Source organism: Sceloporus occidentalis, unplaced genomic scaffold, assembly GCF_023333645.1.
Source record: "Sceloporus occidentalis isolate IW3139 unplaced genomic scaffold, rSceOcc1.0.p SCAF_1, whole genome shotgun sequence".
NCBI classification, from domain to species: Eukaryota; Metazoa; Chordata; class Lepidosauria; order Squamata; family Phrynosomatidae; genus Sceloporus; species Sceloporus occidentalis.
The window spans coordinates 109,402,981-109,419,664 of NW_028316981.1; the positions used below are offsets into that span (position 1 = coordinate 109,402,981).

Sequence of the window (16,684 nt, forward strand, 5' to 3'; positions counted from 1 at the left end):
CCTCGTCTTTTTACAATTTCTTGACTGCAATCACCATTTTGTTTAATGACTGAGCCAAGTTATAGACTTTTTTTAAACTGTCTCAAGGCTTTCATTCTCTACTTTAAAATTAAAATAAAGTTATGTAAATCATATGTAGTCCTTATTTTTGTTTTCTTAATGTTCAGCTGTCAACCTGCCTGCCTTTGCATTTTCTTCCTTGACTTTCTTCAGTAATCACATAAAATATTTGCTATTTTCTGATGGTAGTGTTTGCATATCTTAAATTGTTGATGTGCCTTCCTCCAATTTTCACACTTCCTTTCTCATCCAGGTTTGCATATGATATGTTCAGTATAAAAGCAGCCGCCTGGCTCAGCAGGCAGGCCGCTTTGCCGCTAGATGCGGCGCGTGCTACAAGCCCCAGAAGCCTCTGGGGCTTGCCCCGGCCCCTTTTTGGTGCGCAGGGCGGAAGCGTCCTGCTCCCGCCCTGCGACGCTCTGGGGGCCGGGCTCTATGATCGGGGAGTTCTGGTCCTCTAGGGCAGCTCATTGGCCAGCTGCCCTGGAGGAGGAGTCTCCCTGATCTGGTGATCTGGGGGCGGAGCCAGGGGCCTATTTAAGGCCGCGCGGCCGGCTCTGGCCCCCAGTCGGCGCTTGGCTCCAGCGTGTTAGGAGCCAAGCTGGAAGGGAGCAGGCAGCGGAGTGCTTCTCCCACCCACCCACCGCTTTCCTTGTGGGTTTGTTGTCACAACTTTGTGGCGGCAGCATAGGCCAGGATCTGCACGGTGTGGTACCAGGGCTACGGAGCTCTGGTTTGGGAGTCAGTAGGGACCCGGGGGTGAATTGGGCAGGCGTATGGTCATTGCGGGGGCCATAACGCAAGGATGCCTCCCGGTGACCAGGGGCTTAGCAAATATGTGAACACACGACAGTGGTGCGGTCAAGCAGTGTTCATTAGCCCCTAGGTCATCCCAATGCCTGGTGGGTACCAGGTTTTGCTATCAGACAAACATGGGGTTGTCTGATATTTCCAGATCCTGACCTTATGCTTTGTGCCAACCCTTCCAATGGTTTGCTTTAATAAAGTTGTGGCCTTTCTTCCAATCTGGTTTACTGTGGTTATTTCAGCAAGCTTCTGAGGCAACAAGTTAAACAAAGAGGGTGATAAAATGCAGCATTTGTACAGATCTATATGTCATGTATGCAACAGCTTCTCTGGTTTATGGTGATAGAAAGCACAAGCAAAGTTCTCAAACTGAATTAAGAATGCTAAAATTAATTAAGATCTCTTTACACAAATTTTTATTAAAGACCTTTCAAGAGTATGCAGATCAATTGAACAATTTTGCCTTCTAGTTTTTTGCCTTTCCAAAATGCCCTTTCTAAAAGGTTGTGTTTCTCAAAAAAGTGAATCAGACATTGACAAATAGGTGTTGCAATTACAGATGACTTATACAGTCCTAGAAAAGTTACAAACGCTTGGGTTTATTAGGATGACTGAACATAACAAATGATTTCTGAAAAATATTTAGTTGATCCCATAATTAACTATGAAGGGAATAAGCAAGCACTGCTGATTGGATCTGTGCTGATAACTCTTTGATTATCTATCCATTAATACTTTCACTGCCATAAGTGTGAAGATCATGTTTAAAGTTCTTGTTAGTTCTTTTTTTAAAATTTTTTTGGAAAGGCTGGTTCATTGAGAATAAACTGGACATGCATATAATTAAAACAAGTCGAGGCATGCTGAATTGCTATTTTTATTCAATATAAGAAATACCACTTATGGTTAAAGTGTAAACTATTCCTACTCATGTTACTTTCTTATGCACTGTTCTCACGCTGTTTAATAAAATATATATCCTTGCAAAGCAGACTCATACGTTTTGATTGTAGACATTGTCAAAACTGATTGAGTGTCTTGTGACAGTGAGTTGGTATTAAAGCTGAGAAATATATTTTCTGAAAGGTAAAAAGGGATTGGAAAAGTTTTCCAAGAGAAGAGACATGTCTGCAGTCTCTTAGAATTACACTGGAGTAAATTGCTGGAGCCACTTCACGACAAAATAAAGATTTCAGTTCATTCTTTTTGATTCACCAAGGAAACAGAAGTACTCTCTTCTCCAGAAGTAATTTGTGATGGCTAGTTCACTGTGCACTTATTTATCTGGAAATATTAAATTTTACAGGTTCAGAGGACTACAGGAGTAAGTTCACTGGGGAATGCTTCATGGACCTGGTCTGCCCTGAAAAATGCCGCTGTGAGGGAACAATTGTAGACTGCTCTAACCAAAAGCTCACTCAACTTCCTAGTCACCTCCCAGAATATACAACAGACCTGTAAGTGTGGCGATTTTGGAAAAAAAGACCACAAAATGCTCAACTACTGGAGTAATTGAGTTGCTTGGGGTTTTTTTGCTAGCCAAGCTTAGATGTTATCCAAGGTTTCAAAGGGCATTGTGATACAACTGCAATATTGTCTCCTTAGGTTTTGAGTGCTACCTTGGAGTAAAAATCAGTAATATATACAATAAATCTCATTACTTCATAACTGTACTCACACCTGCTTTCTGATTTCAAGATTCTTTTAAGTAAAAGGCTTGCTTTCATATGCAGGGGCAGGGAGCAGTTCTGGAACCCTATAGGAAGTGCAGTTCGCCTTCAAAAGTGGCTATTGTCCCTTTTTTGGTTAAAAAAAACACCAGAAGGGGGTGAAACCTGAAATGGATTTCTAGTCACTTCTAGTTTCATTGTGGGTGTGGGTGTGTAACACATGATGGATCTTCAGGACAGGAATTGACATCCAAGCTGATCAAATTTGTCAACCCTGTTTTAAAAGAAATATTCGTAGTCCCTTCAAAGTGCCCTCTAGTGAACCCCCCACTGTTTTTGGCATCCTTTAGTGGGCTCACTTGGCTGAAGTTGCTGAATAGCAGTCCTCCAATCAGTGCCAGATAACTGGGAAATTAATATCCCACAATGTGTCAGAATGGCACTGTGTTGGCACCACTGCTGGAAATTAAAATGGCAGCGAGACCCAGCAATCTGGTGTTGTTTAGAGCACCAACTAAAAGGGGGAGGGGAATAAAAGGGCCAAACCCAGATGTTAGAAGTGGACCCTCCCCATCTGCCAGAGCCCTGTGAACTGCCCATGGACACCAAATGCTTGCGCTGAATGTGCAGCTTTAAATTATAGGAAGTGTGGTGTGTGACAAATTCAGGAGCTTATGCTTATATTCAAATACAGCTATTCAGAATGTTAATTTATATGACAAATATTTACATAGCCATAGCAAAGGAATTCTGTAAAGAATAATTAAATTAACCAATCAATTTGTAAATGCAAAACATTTATCACATTTGGAGGTTGCTTCCAAACAATGACAATAGATTCATCTGACTATTTACCTGACAAATTATGAAAACTAAGCAGTATGTCTTATGTCTGAAATTCATATCAATATTATAAATAGGGGGCTAAAACCAACATTAGCCTGACTTGTTAGGAAGAATGGCTTTGGTAGTCATAACCAACATTTCAGTAAGGATTGCTTCTGAACAATTAATAATATATTAATCTGATTATTTATATGACAAATTCTAAAAACTAAGCAGTATATCTTGTCTGATATTCAGATCAATATTATAAATAGGGGGCCAAACCCAACATTAATCCTACTCTTTGGGAAGAATTAAACTTGATAGCCATAACTAACATTTCAGTAAGTTTACTCTAGATAGGGGCTAGTGTTCGTCTTAATCCAAGGGTGATAGAAAAAAATTGCTTTTTGATGGATTTACATTCTGCCTTTCCTCCGAGGTGCTTAAGCCATAGTGCATGGTTTTATTCCAGTTTTATCCTCATCACAATCCTTTTTTGTAGCTAAAGTGTGGGGAGTGACTGACCCAAGATAGTCCAGTAAACTCATAGTTGTGGGAGAATTTGGGTTTTATTCCTTGTCACAGTGCTATGCTGTCTGTCTGTCTGTCTGTTTGTTTTATATTATATCCTGCCTTTCTCCCAGCATGTGATCTGTGTCTTTGTTGTTATTATTTGTGCAAAAGATATACATGCTATGTAGGTATGTCTAACTCTGTAGACTTAGTTTTACATGATTTTATTGTTGTTTCTTCTAAGGCGTTTACATGACAATGACATTTCTGTTCTGGAAGCAACTGGAATATTCAAGAAGCTACCCAGCCTAAGAAAGATGTAAGTTCTGTTTCTTTTTAATTGCTGATATAGTCATAGTGGCTCAGATGCAAACAGATGTACATTCAAATAAGATCCACTCAAATGTTGTACAGTTTTCTTCCAAATGAACATACACAGAATCCTTTATACTATTAAGTAGTTCACAGTAAAAAATCAGTAAAGAAAACACATGACTTCAGCATGCAAAATAGAAAATTCCTCAGTGTGAACAGGAACCAGACGAAACACGAGCTGCTAATAGGGTTGCTAGTTTAGAATAATCACAAGCCCTGATGTCCAGGCCAAAACCTGAGACCTAGAGATGGCCACTGGTGTTGTCATAAAGTGTTGTTATACATTAAGTATAACAGGTGCTCAAAGCTTGTCATTATGATTGGGGGGTGGGCTGGGTTTGGGGATTTTTCTTTTTTAATTATAATTTTAACTGTATCCTGTGTTATTTTATACTGTTGTAATCCATTTTGATTCCTTGAGAAAAAGCGGAATATAAATTATTATTATTATTATTAGAACATGCACACACAAACAAACAATGGGCAGTTCCCAGATCAAGATGCTTATCCTTTTCAGCTACTTAGGAAAATAGGATAAGAAACATTTAATCTAGCCTCCTTTCTTCTGGCCAGAAGATGGGCTCTGAGCAAAGCTGCGGGGGAGTCCTGGCACTGGGAGGCAAGGAGGAAGTGACTGAGTAAATGCAGCAACAAGTCTTTACAAGTTGCAGCAACAAATCAATTGGATATTTTAGCAATCCAATGCTCTACTAGTTTGAGCTGGACATTTTCACACATCCCTTTCTACTTACCTGGAGCTGATCGCATCTAAAATGCAGACCCTGCATAATAATAATAAATTTATTTATATACCACCTTTCAAAAAAGATCAAAGCAGTTTACAAAATTACATAAGAACACATAAAATGCACAAACTATTTACACAAGCAAATAAATAAAATTCCATCCTTCATCCCTTAACTAAAATACAACCATCATTAAACATTAAACAAAATTACGTAAACAATTACATAAAATACATAAACGATTTGCATAAGCAAATAAATAAAATACCTAAACAAAACATAATATATACAACTAAAATTCCATCCCTCATCCCTTAACAAAATACCACCATCATTAAACACTAATAAGAATAAGAATAATAAACCAGAGGTGCTTTCCTCTCTCTTGCCTCCTTACAGTCTCTTCTGCCTGCAAGGTTATTAAAGCAGAGCAGAAGGGTGGGACTGGTGGATGATGGGTGATGGTCTCCAGGAGCCTTCAGGCCTCAGCTTCCCTTGCCTCCTTGCATCCTCATCTCCTGCCTGTAAATAGCACATGCAAATTGGAGACTTGGGGCAGACCCTGAGATCTGGCAACTCTAGCTGTTAGTAATAAAATATTTATTAATGAATCTGAATCCCTTTCAGTTTGGCTTCAAGCCTAGTTTTGGAAATAGCCCTAGCAGATAAACTATATCAGAAAATGGAGAAGATGTGTTTAGGCCCTGGGTATCCTGTAACTCCCATCTTTGGATATGACCTTGCTATAACTTAGAGTTATCACTGGATTCCCTGTTAAAAGTGCAGCAGTGATTTCTTTGATTGAACAGCTGTTCTTATCTAATTGCTGTGCTAGGAGGGGATCCTCACTACCAGAGAAACTTGCCAGCAATTTGCAGAACTATGCAAAAAAAAAAAAAATAATAATAATACATGCATGTGGGCACAGAATGACATCAAGTAGGCACAAAGATGTTGAGGCTTCCTTACCTTAGCCTGGCAGTCCAGTAGACAAAACAGTGTTCTAAAAAGATTAGTAGGATCTAGTAGGATTAGCGTCCCTTGTTGAAACAGCTTCACTGGTTTGTTTCCAGGCACAATTCAAAGTGCTGATCATGATCTATAAAACCCGACATGGCTTAGGTCTAGACTGTTTGAGTTAAGACCCCAGTTCTGATGATTGTAAGGTCAGAAGTGTCAGGGATGATGGGAGTTGTTGCTCTTCACCTCTGGCTCTAACTCACCACCTTGTTATGCAGCAGAGCTGACCAGCTTTGGTCAGTGGTTAATGCTTTTCTTCCAAGCAGCAGAGTTTCAGAGAATAGGCTGAAGACCCTGACAAACTCTCCAAGCCTTCTCACTCTTCTTCCTCAGATGTCTCCGAACTTCTCCAGGATTCTGCTGACACTTGTATCTTCACCCAAGACACCAGACAGCTCAGTAGTCTTATATAAAAGATCTACTTTATTCTACTATATACAAATACTATCACAATCTCTACAATCTCCAATATATCTCTAAACTACTCAACTATCCAAACTACCCAACAACTACCCAAACTACCCACAAAATACATTGGCAAACATAGCAATTATTATAGCCATTGTTAATCACCACCCACTAGTCAGTTTCCACCCAGTGGGCGTGTACATCCATTTTGATTGGTTCACATAGTTCCACCCATACAGTACTTAAGAGTTTCATCATTTCACCTTGTACACTTAATGAATCTCAGGTGTTTCCAATTGTACATTCTATAATTCTGTCCTTGACATTCAAGTCTTCTAAATTACATTAGCTTTTTCACCTGTGTGGCTTCTTAATTGCTTTTGCTTAGTCATAGTGACTTTCACATACATGTTTTATTTCTTCTACTGTATATCCCATGTTGCATTTTCCTTAACAGAAGATTGGCAGTTCAAGGTCCTAGTGACACATGAAGGGGTGAGCCCCCATGACTAGTCCCAGCTTCTGCCAACCTAGCAGTTCAAAAGCATGCAAATGCAAGTAGATAAATAGGTACCAATTCAGTGGGAAGGTAAACAGCATTCTGTACAATTATTCTGGTCACATGACCAGAGAGTCATCTTTGGACAACGCTGGCTCTTAGGCTTAGTAACGGAGATGAGCACCACTCCCTACAATTGGCTACAACTAGACATTCACGTCAAGGGAAAACCTTTACCTTTACTTTAATGCCCCATACAAACTTGCTAGAGCCCTAAGACCTTTAGGAGAAGGTTGTCTCTCAGTCCTGCCACCATCGCAGGCTCGCTTGGTGACGACACAAGAGAGAGCCTTCTCAGTATCTGCTCCCACCCTCTGGAACTCCCTCCCACAGGAGGCTAAGCTATCCCCCTCCCTGCTTGCCTTTCATCAGCAAGCTAAGATATTTTTATTTAAGAAGGCATGTTAACATATAATCATGCTAGATTGGCTTTTGTTTGCAGTGTGTGTGATGGTCATACCTTTTAGTTTTTGTATATTTTATGTGGTTTTATATGGTTTTTTGATGTTTTTATTGTAATGTTTTTTGAGATGCTTTTTACCAGTGAAGCACCTTGGGTCCCTTCTAAGAAAAAGGTGGCATACAAAAGAAAGAAAGAAAGAAAGAAAGAAAGAAAGAAAGAAAGAAAACCACTAGCCTATTACATAGCATATATTTTGATGCAAACAAGAAAGAGCAGCAGCTCCATGTGTAATATTTGACTATACCAGCATATCTACATTCCTTATGGTTTAGGCTAGAAGCATCCAACATCCCTTGAGATGCCTGTTGAAGTAGCATCCAGTATGTTCTGAGAAATAGGCATAGGTCAGCAGCCCTTGGACAAAGGCACTTTCTTTGGTCCTCACCTTAAGAATAGAATAAGGTTCATTCTTATTGGTTGTGATGTGCAACAAAGTACTTTCTGTTTGACAAACCTAGTCCACCCACTACTAAGAGGATTCTCTGTTGGCTGCAGGGCAGTGAGCTTTCTGTATACACACATTTCATCCAGTAAGTCTCTATAAGATCATCTTATTCACTCTTGGTTTGTGCCTGTCTTGATATCCAACTAATCTTGCAGAGAGAGGCCTGGAGTGATTCCAGTCTAGCTCAGGACAGTTGTCAATTTCCTTTTCTCATGGTGAAAAGAATATATACTTTTAAAATATATTATTCCTATACATGAATATTTTAATACGTATGTGGTGGGATCTTTCAATTCATTTGTCTCCTGTATTGTGCAAAATATATGTATCATTGAAAAAAGATTACTTGATACGAACATAGTAGAACTTTTAAAAGGAATGTAGTATATATAGCAAGTTAGTTCTTGTTTGTTCATGTTGTTGAGCTTGATGCGCTACATTCACATCTGAAACAAATTCATAATGTGCTAACGTTGAGTTGCCTGTACCTGCTGCCCAAAGTTAAATTGAGAGGAAACCATATAGCTAGTATATTTATATACGGATGTCTCTTTTTCTCCTTTCCCATGTCCATGAATAACTAAACATCTGGTGCTTACTATTCATTTCTGACTATGCAAGGTCTCAGTTCCAAACTGGTTTGGATCTCATTTCTCAACTCTAGTCCAACTAGTGTGTCTGGTGGTGTTTAGTAGAGCTTGGTTAAAAACAAAAACAAAATAAGAACAATTTACATAGTTTTTGGAAATCTGGAATTCTATGCATAACATTCTGAAGAAGTCATCTACGTCTAAAGTGGGGTCCACAAACCTAGAATGGAAAATATATGTCAGGATGCTGATGTTTGATGCACCTTTAATGTTGTAGTTATGGAAATATACTTCATATTTTATGTATTTCATGCAAGATTGTAATAATCTGGAACTGGTTATGTCTCCTTTTATATGCTGATTTTCAAAGCAGGATTGATTTTCAATATGCATGAAATGTTCCCATTTAGTATTTTATATCTTTTTGAAGCAGTAATTCTCGATGCTTTACTCTTGGCAAAGAGAAGAAACTAAGAGTACAGGTGTAGTTCAGATATCTGCACTCTAGCAGCAAGAGGTAATAGCCTTGCAGTTCATCATAAAACTACCTGGTTCAGATTTAATACCAATGGCAGCAAGCAGAAAGTTCTCATTGTGGCAGTGTTTTTGTTTTTGTTTTTTGTTTTGTTTTGCCCCATTACAAAAGAAGATATCACATGCAGTTCAATGTTCAAGCAGAGACTTGCCTGGAAACCACTTTTTTGTTTACAGTCTTCTTTCCTAAAAATCATGAATCTCCCTTGTCTGCCAGCTCTTGTTTAAAATTCCAAATTCAGTTTTGCAGAATATAATCTTCAAAACCAAAAGAGATTGGACACAGATTTGCTATAAACTGTTTCATGGGGTTTGCATAATGACACTAATGTACTGCACTCCTCTTTTTTTTAGGGCAATGTTATTTATTAGCAATACTACTTACTTTCTAAATTGTGATTCTTGTTATATGCCTTCAAGTCATTCTCATTTACTAATGAGCCCCATTCAATATGTTGGCTGTCACCTTGAAAGACAACCCTAAGATAAACCTATGATGGGTTTTCTGGGCAAGAATTGTTCAGATGGGCTTTTGCCTTTGTCTTCCTTTGAGGCTGAGAAAGTGGGACTTACCCAAAGTCACCCAGTGGGTTTCCACAGCTAAGCGGGGATTTGCACCCAGGTCTCCAAAGTCATAGCCCAATGTTTAAATCACTACACCATGCTGGCTCCCTTCAAAATGGCTTTTCATGAATATGGTTAGCCTTTCTATGGTGATCCACACTCTAGAAAGATTTATGTTTACTGGTGTAAGCTGTCATATCAGTGGCTGCCCTTGAAAACACTGAAAATTCCACACGGTACCAAATTCATCTGTGTTATGTGACTAGTTCATCATAGCCCTGCCCACTTGTTCTCTATTTGGAAAAGGCGGGGGGACATGAAGGGTGCAGCACAGTAGCCTCACTCCCTCTGTCATTGCTTGAACAGAGTCTTAGATGAACTCACATTGCACCATGCATTTGAGGATGTAGGCCACATCAGCGAAAGCTTATGCTGCAACCTCTTTTGCATAGTTAGTCTCAAAGGTCCTACAAGATCCCTTTGATTACCAATATTATACCTGTTCTTAAGGAACTGCAGTCCTTATTTACTAATGAGCCCCATACAACATGTTGGTTGTCACCTTGAAAGACTTGCTAAAAATATCTGAAGGGAGCACCTCTCTTATCTTCCTATCCAGGGATTAGGGTTTTCAGAGGAGACATTCTCCAGATATCATCAGCAAAGATATGGCGCATTTACTTAAGAGAGTTTGATGATGCCCAAACCTTGAAATACCTCCTGAAGGTGTCAATACTGGTCCAAAACACACTGCAGAAATAATCCAATTTGAGATCGCTTTAACTGTCCTGGCTCATAGTGGGGGTTATTAGGATTTTATTTAACATATAAGAAAGGTTGCTAGAAGTAATTTACAGAATACCATAAGAAACTATAATAATGCGTATAAACATATTATTTAAAATATTTTTAAGTCAAAAGTTTGTGCAAACAATGTACAAACAGTGCTTTTTTCAAAGAACTGAAAAGCAGAGAGGGATGTTCATGTGGTCTAACAGATTCACTTATAACAGTTGTGTTATAAATCTTGGAAGAACCAGACAATCAAAAATGAAATATTATATTCCCCCTGGTCTGATGTGATCTTGTGCATATAAGAGATGTGTACTTTACAAGAGATGCTTTTCATGGCATAAAACCTAACTGTGATCTGCCTCTAATGATAACCTGAAGCTTCATAAACCATGGCTTATGAAACTGGGAGCAAGTGTTAAGACCAGACACTCTTCCTTTCCCTCTTCCCTTTTGCAGGATTATGGGGCTTAATGCATTAATCATCATTTTCTCAGTATATTTGAACTGTGGCACTCTAATCAGATAACTCACAAAGCGTTAATTCTAGAACCATCTCTACACATGGAACTGCATTACAACAAGACTCTTGTTAGCATGTAAAATTATAGAAATAGTAGCAGAAGAAGAAAACAGAAGACAGGGTCAAAATTCAAAATGACCTTAATAGATTAGAAAGCTGGGCCAAAACTAACAAAATAAAATTCAACAGTGAGAAATGTAATGTACTGCACTTAGTTCGAGAAAATGAAATGCATATATATAGGATGGGGGACACTTGGCTGAACAAGACTGCATGTGAAAAAGATCTAGGAGTCCTAGTAGACCACAAGTTGAATATGAGTCAACAGTGTGATGCAGCAACTAAAAATGCAATTCTAGGCTGCATCAATAGAAGTAACTAGAAGTGTCTAGATCAAGGGAAGTAATAGTGCCACTATTCTGCTTTGGTCAGGCCTCACCTGAAATACTGTGTCCAGTTCTGGGCACCACAATTAAAAAAAAACTATGTTGACAAGTTGGAGCGTGTCCAAAATGGTGAATGATCTGGAAACCATGCTTTCAAGGAGAGACTTAGGGATCTGGGTATGTTTAGCCTGGAGAAGAGGTTAAGAAGTGATATGATAGCCCTGTTTAAGTATTTGAAGGGGAGTAACATTGAGGATGGATCAAACTTGTTTTCTGCTGCTCCAGAGACTAGAACATGGAACAATGGATGCAAGCTACAGGAACGCATTAGGAGGAATGTCCTGACAGTAAGAGGTTTTTGACAGTGGAACACATTCCCTCGGAGTGTGGTGGAGTCTTCTTCTTTGGAGGTCTTTAAACAGAGGCTGGTTGGCCATCTGTTGGGGGTGCTTTGATTGTGAGTTCCTTCATGGCAGAGGGTTGGACTGGATGGCCCTGGTGGTCTCTTCCAACTCTGTAATTCTATGATTCTATGAAAACATGGAAGGAGAAATGAGAGAAGACATAGGGCTGTATTTGAAGTACTGAGTTTAAGACCCAGCACCATTTAGGAGATGTTCAAGTTTTATTTCACTGAAATAGCAGTCTAGAGAATGTCTACTTGATGCTGAAAAAGAATAGTCAGTATTCTACATACTGGTTTATGCAGTTTTTAGTGCTTATGGTGTGTGTGACGAAAGGTCTGTTACACCTGTAATCTTTACTATGGCAACATGCTAATTTAGCACTATCTGTGAAAATTAAACCATACCAGCTATTCCAATTTTCTCTGTCCACCTTAGCAACAGAGGCAAATCAAGGCCTATTCAGTATGACACCTTAGAAACATTATTGGTATGCTGTAACAGTATATATGGGCAGCTTTCACTTGGAGCCTTTGTCTGTCTGTCAATAAGTCTTGTGTTTAAGTGGGCCCAAAGGATTCATTGACACAATTGATTTCAGGGTCAACTGTGGCTGCTTTTAAGAAGTCCCCTGGTACAAATTTACATGATAGCTCATCATGAATACTGAAAAGCCATTAGATGCCTGGCTCTAATGAATGTGAACTGTAAGAATTTAGTAGGAAAAGAATATCTGCATACAATACTGCAATGCTGGTTGCTTGCATCTGGAAAATATTTCACAAACCTAGAAAAAATATATGTCATATCCCTGCTCATGTAAAATATTGGCAGAATTTAGGGAATTGGAACCAATGACAGTTTTACACATTATCATATTACCTGCTATAAAATAGGTGCAATTATTGCTTTTAAAATTAAACATTTCCACCTGAGCACATCCTGCAACAAATAAGAATGTGTTACTTTAAAGATCTCAGCCTATGGCAGGCATAAGAAGTGTTCTTTTGATTTATGTACAGATAGCCACCCGATAAATCCCAAAATCTACTCTGTGTTGGCTTTTGATGTGCCAGACACCTATACAAAAGTATAGGGCCAAACAATTTCAGGACAGTTTGGACTGTGTGCAGCATATTGGCAGTTATAGTGGGCCCTGGGTATCCACTGGGTTGGATAGCAAAATATGTGGAGGCTCAAATCCCATTATATGCAAAGCATAGTAAAAATGATGTCCCTTATATAAAATGGCAAATAATAGAACTGTATTCAAACATCTGAATCATTTGCCTGGATACCTCAGGATACTTTTGTTATCTGCAAACTCCAGTGTTAAGTTCAATCCAGAGGTATGTCTGTTTGTATGTTGTGTGCCTTCAAGTTGTTTCCGACATACACAACCCTAAGGCAAACATGTAATGGGGTTTTCTTGGCAAGAATTGTTCAGAGGAGGTTTGCCACTGCCTTCCCCTGAGGCTTAGAGCATGTGACTTGTCCAATGTCACTAGTGGACTTAATAGATGAGCAGAAATCGAACCCTAGCCTCCAGTCATAGTCCAGCACTTAAATCATTACACCATGCTTACTTTCAATCCGGGGGTACCCTTCTACTATTTGAAAGGCTCTTCCGCACACAAAAGACATTGATTTCATGATACCTGGATCCTGGTGGGTGGTGAGAGCTGCTCCCTCCATTCCAACTGCCATTGTGATGGCCTCTGATGAGGAAGGACTGCAGTGAGGAACTGCTGGACATCATTTCCACTCGACCACACCCTTTTTCTTTGGGTCATGTCTTATTTAGATTTTAAGCCTGGGGATAAGGAATTGTCAATTTTAAAGATAGTTTTTTGTGGGTTTTTCGGGCCATGTGGCCATGTTCTAGAAGAGTTTATTCCTGATGTTTCACCAGTATCTGTGGCTGGCATCTTCAGAGAATGCTGGCATGGAAGTTTGTGGGGTGTATATAGTATTTGACCCTTGGCTGAGAGAAAGTGATTTACATGTTAATCTGTGTGGTTTCTTCTTTCCTGTTGATGCTGTCCAGGTGTTTGTGGATTTCAATGGCTTCCCTGTGCATTTCTGACCTGATAGTTGTTGGCATGATCCAGAATTTCAGTGTTTTCAAATAGCATTTTATGCCCAGGTTGGTTTATAATGTGCCACTGCTGATTTTTCTGGCTGGCCCAGTCTGCAGTGTCTCTCATGTTGCTTGATTCACATCTGAACACTACATTTGGTGGTCCCTATGTAGACTTGTCCACAGCTGCATGGTATGCTGTAAACTCCTGCTGCCATAAGAGTGTGTCTAATGTCCTTTATTGAATGCAGATTTGGTTGGTCTGTAGATCATTTGGAGGTTGTGTTTCCTCACAGGTTTTCCTATTCTGTCTGTGACTCCTTTAATGTATGATAAAGGGAAGGTATTTTTACCCTGCAGATTGTGTCAGCCAGAAAGAAGAAACCCTAAAAGTAAACAAAGTTTGGCTATGAGTCCTGAAAAACACCAAAACCAAGACTCAGCACATGCAAATGAACTTCACCCAGGGTCAGGAGGTTTCCCAGCAGACAATGGATCACTAATTAAATAGGCACCTGGAGGTCTTGCAATTCACCAACAGACCAACACAGAGATTAAACTGTAAATCACTTCCTCTCAACCAAGGGTCACACAGTATATATACCCCACACATCTCCATGCCACCGTTCTCTGAAGATGCCAGCCACAGATGCAGGTGAAACATTAGGAATAAATTCTTCCACAACATGGCCACATAACCCAAAAAACCCATAAAAAAACTATAGAAGGAAAGGTTGAGAAAGGGAACATCAGGAAATAGTTACAGAACATGACACTTAGGGAAAAAAACATAAACTAGAGGACTTATATTTGCAGCTCCAGAACAGCTGTTTCAAATAAATCGTGTTGAGGTAGGTATTGGGGAACAAACTATGGACAGTAAATGTGATCTATGTAAAGAAAAAGATGAATTTGTTGATCACCTTATGTTTTTCATGTAGCAAGACTGAATATACGTAAATAATACCACGATAAATTGGCTGCAATAGTACATTGTGCAAAAATATAATTTACTGTGTGCAAAAAGCTGGTGGGGACATAAGCCTGAAAATTTTTTTGAAAATAGTCAAGTAAAAATCTTCTGGGACATTTAAGATTCAAAATGATAAACAATTGGAACATAATATATAATACATAACTGATGAGGGGATAGTTTGGATTATAGATGTGGCAATTCCTGGGGGCAGCAGAACAGAAAGCAAGGGGTGGGAAGAAAGGGACACAAATGGAGATTCACTGCCTCTGGAAGAAGGAAACATCTGTGGCTCCAGTGGTGAGGGGTACTCCGAAAGCAATTCCAAACAATTATCTGAAGGAAATTTCTATAGATATGAACATTGTTGCAAAAATAATACAATTTGGAACTTGCCACATTATTTGACAGTGCTTCACTGATTCCTTGCTTCTTGGCTATGAAGCTGAGGATGATTATGATTATGATGATCATTTATTGGAAAATTGGCCTCTGAGGGTGTTGTTACAGCTCACTGGCATTTATATGTTATGGCTAAGGATGAAAATCTTTCTGTGTTTTATTTTTGCATGAGAGAATAAAAAAATTCAGAAGTCCCCCCCCCCCTGCTAATTGAGATTTAAAGATTTTTATGCATTTCAGGATTTCTTGGCAACCCCTCCCCCCCAATAAAGCAATCAAATGTAATGGTTCCTCTGTGCCCAAACATTACATTTTGAGGAAAGAATATGGGTACATGTATGTGTGTATTTGTGCATGAATGTGTAACAATTCAAACTGTAAATTGAGAAGTACAATCATTCCTATACACAAGTTTTGCCTTTGGAAACATTTGCCTAGTAGCCATGTTTTCCCAGAGATATTATTATTAATTCTCTTTGTTATAGTTAAAAGGTCCAACAGGATGGTTTTGCCAACAGAGCTTCTTTCTTTAATCCCCCCTCATCCCTTTCCTCAACTCCCTGGGTGCCCCTAAAATGTACTCCCGATTCTGGGACAGGTATTCAAAATATACAGCAAACCTCAGTGTCATGCCTCCAGAGCATCTTTGATGCTCTTGAGACATATATTTAGTTGAGATTATATTAGACTTTCTATGTATCAGTTTAGGAGGGGAAATAGAGATCTACAGCTTTAAGAAAGACAAGGATTGTGGGAAATCCCAGGGTCTTATACTGTCTCCCTCTAGCTAGTTTCAGTTGTGTAGTAAGATTTCAGCCAAGTCAGACCTGGAGAGAGTATTTTCCTTTGACAAAGGAGCTTACCACACAGGTCCTCCTGGGTCCGTTCTCAGAACGGAATGGAAGGAGCATGAACGAGTGCTGAACAAGTGGGGGATGGATTTTACCGCACACACCAGTCCCTCATTCGTTCCGTTCCCCCTCTCTTCCGTTCTCAATCCGTTCCAGAGGGGGCAATTTTTGAGAACTGTTCAGAACAGTTCTCAAAAAGCATTCCCTCTGGATGTCATGCCCAGCCTGGAGGACGGTTTGTAGGACTCAGAGGATGAGCTAGAGCCCCTGGGACCTGGACCTGTAATGGAGGAGCCAGAGCCCCTGGGGCTTGAACCTGTAACGGAGGAGCCAGAGGCTGGCCCTAGTTCTGCTGGAGCAGAGTCTATGGCCCCTCCAGAGGTTCAGCAGTCAAGTTTGCCTGGTGCCGAGGCTGTGGACATGGAGGAGGATCTGGGCAGTGTGCCTACCTTCAATGAGCGTCGAGCAGAAAGAGAGGGCCTTCGAAGATCTCGGAGGCTTTATCAGAAGCGTCTTCGTAATCAGACACAGCTGAAGGCCGGCTCCTTGCCTTCTTAAGCACCTAGAGCATGTGTGGTTCTTTGCCAGTGGATATCTGACTCTTTTAGAGGAAAGACTCTGTCTCTGGCTCCTTTGGCTTCTTGTCTTGACTCCCCGGAAACCTTGACCTTGGACTGCTTTATCGACCTGC

At 39.8% G+C, this 16,684-nt stretch overlaps 1 protein-coding gene across 1 annotated transcript in view; it reads left to right on the plus strand.

Moving 5' to 3' along the window:
- LOC149321949 (slit homolog 3 protein-like) overlaps window positions 1-16,684 on the plus strand; it is a 602,937-nt gene that overhangs the window by 444,191 nt on the left and 142,062 nt on the right. The window contains exons 15-16 of the mRNA XM_089520445.1: window positions 2,174-2,324; window positions 4,123-4,197. Of these exons, the coding sequence (XP_089376571.1) occupies window positions 2,174-2,324; window positions 4,123-4,197 (226 nt within the window). The remainder of the gene's footprint in view (window positions 1-2,173; window positions 2,325-4,122; window positions 4,198-16,684) is intronic.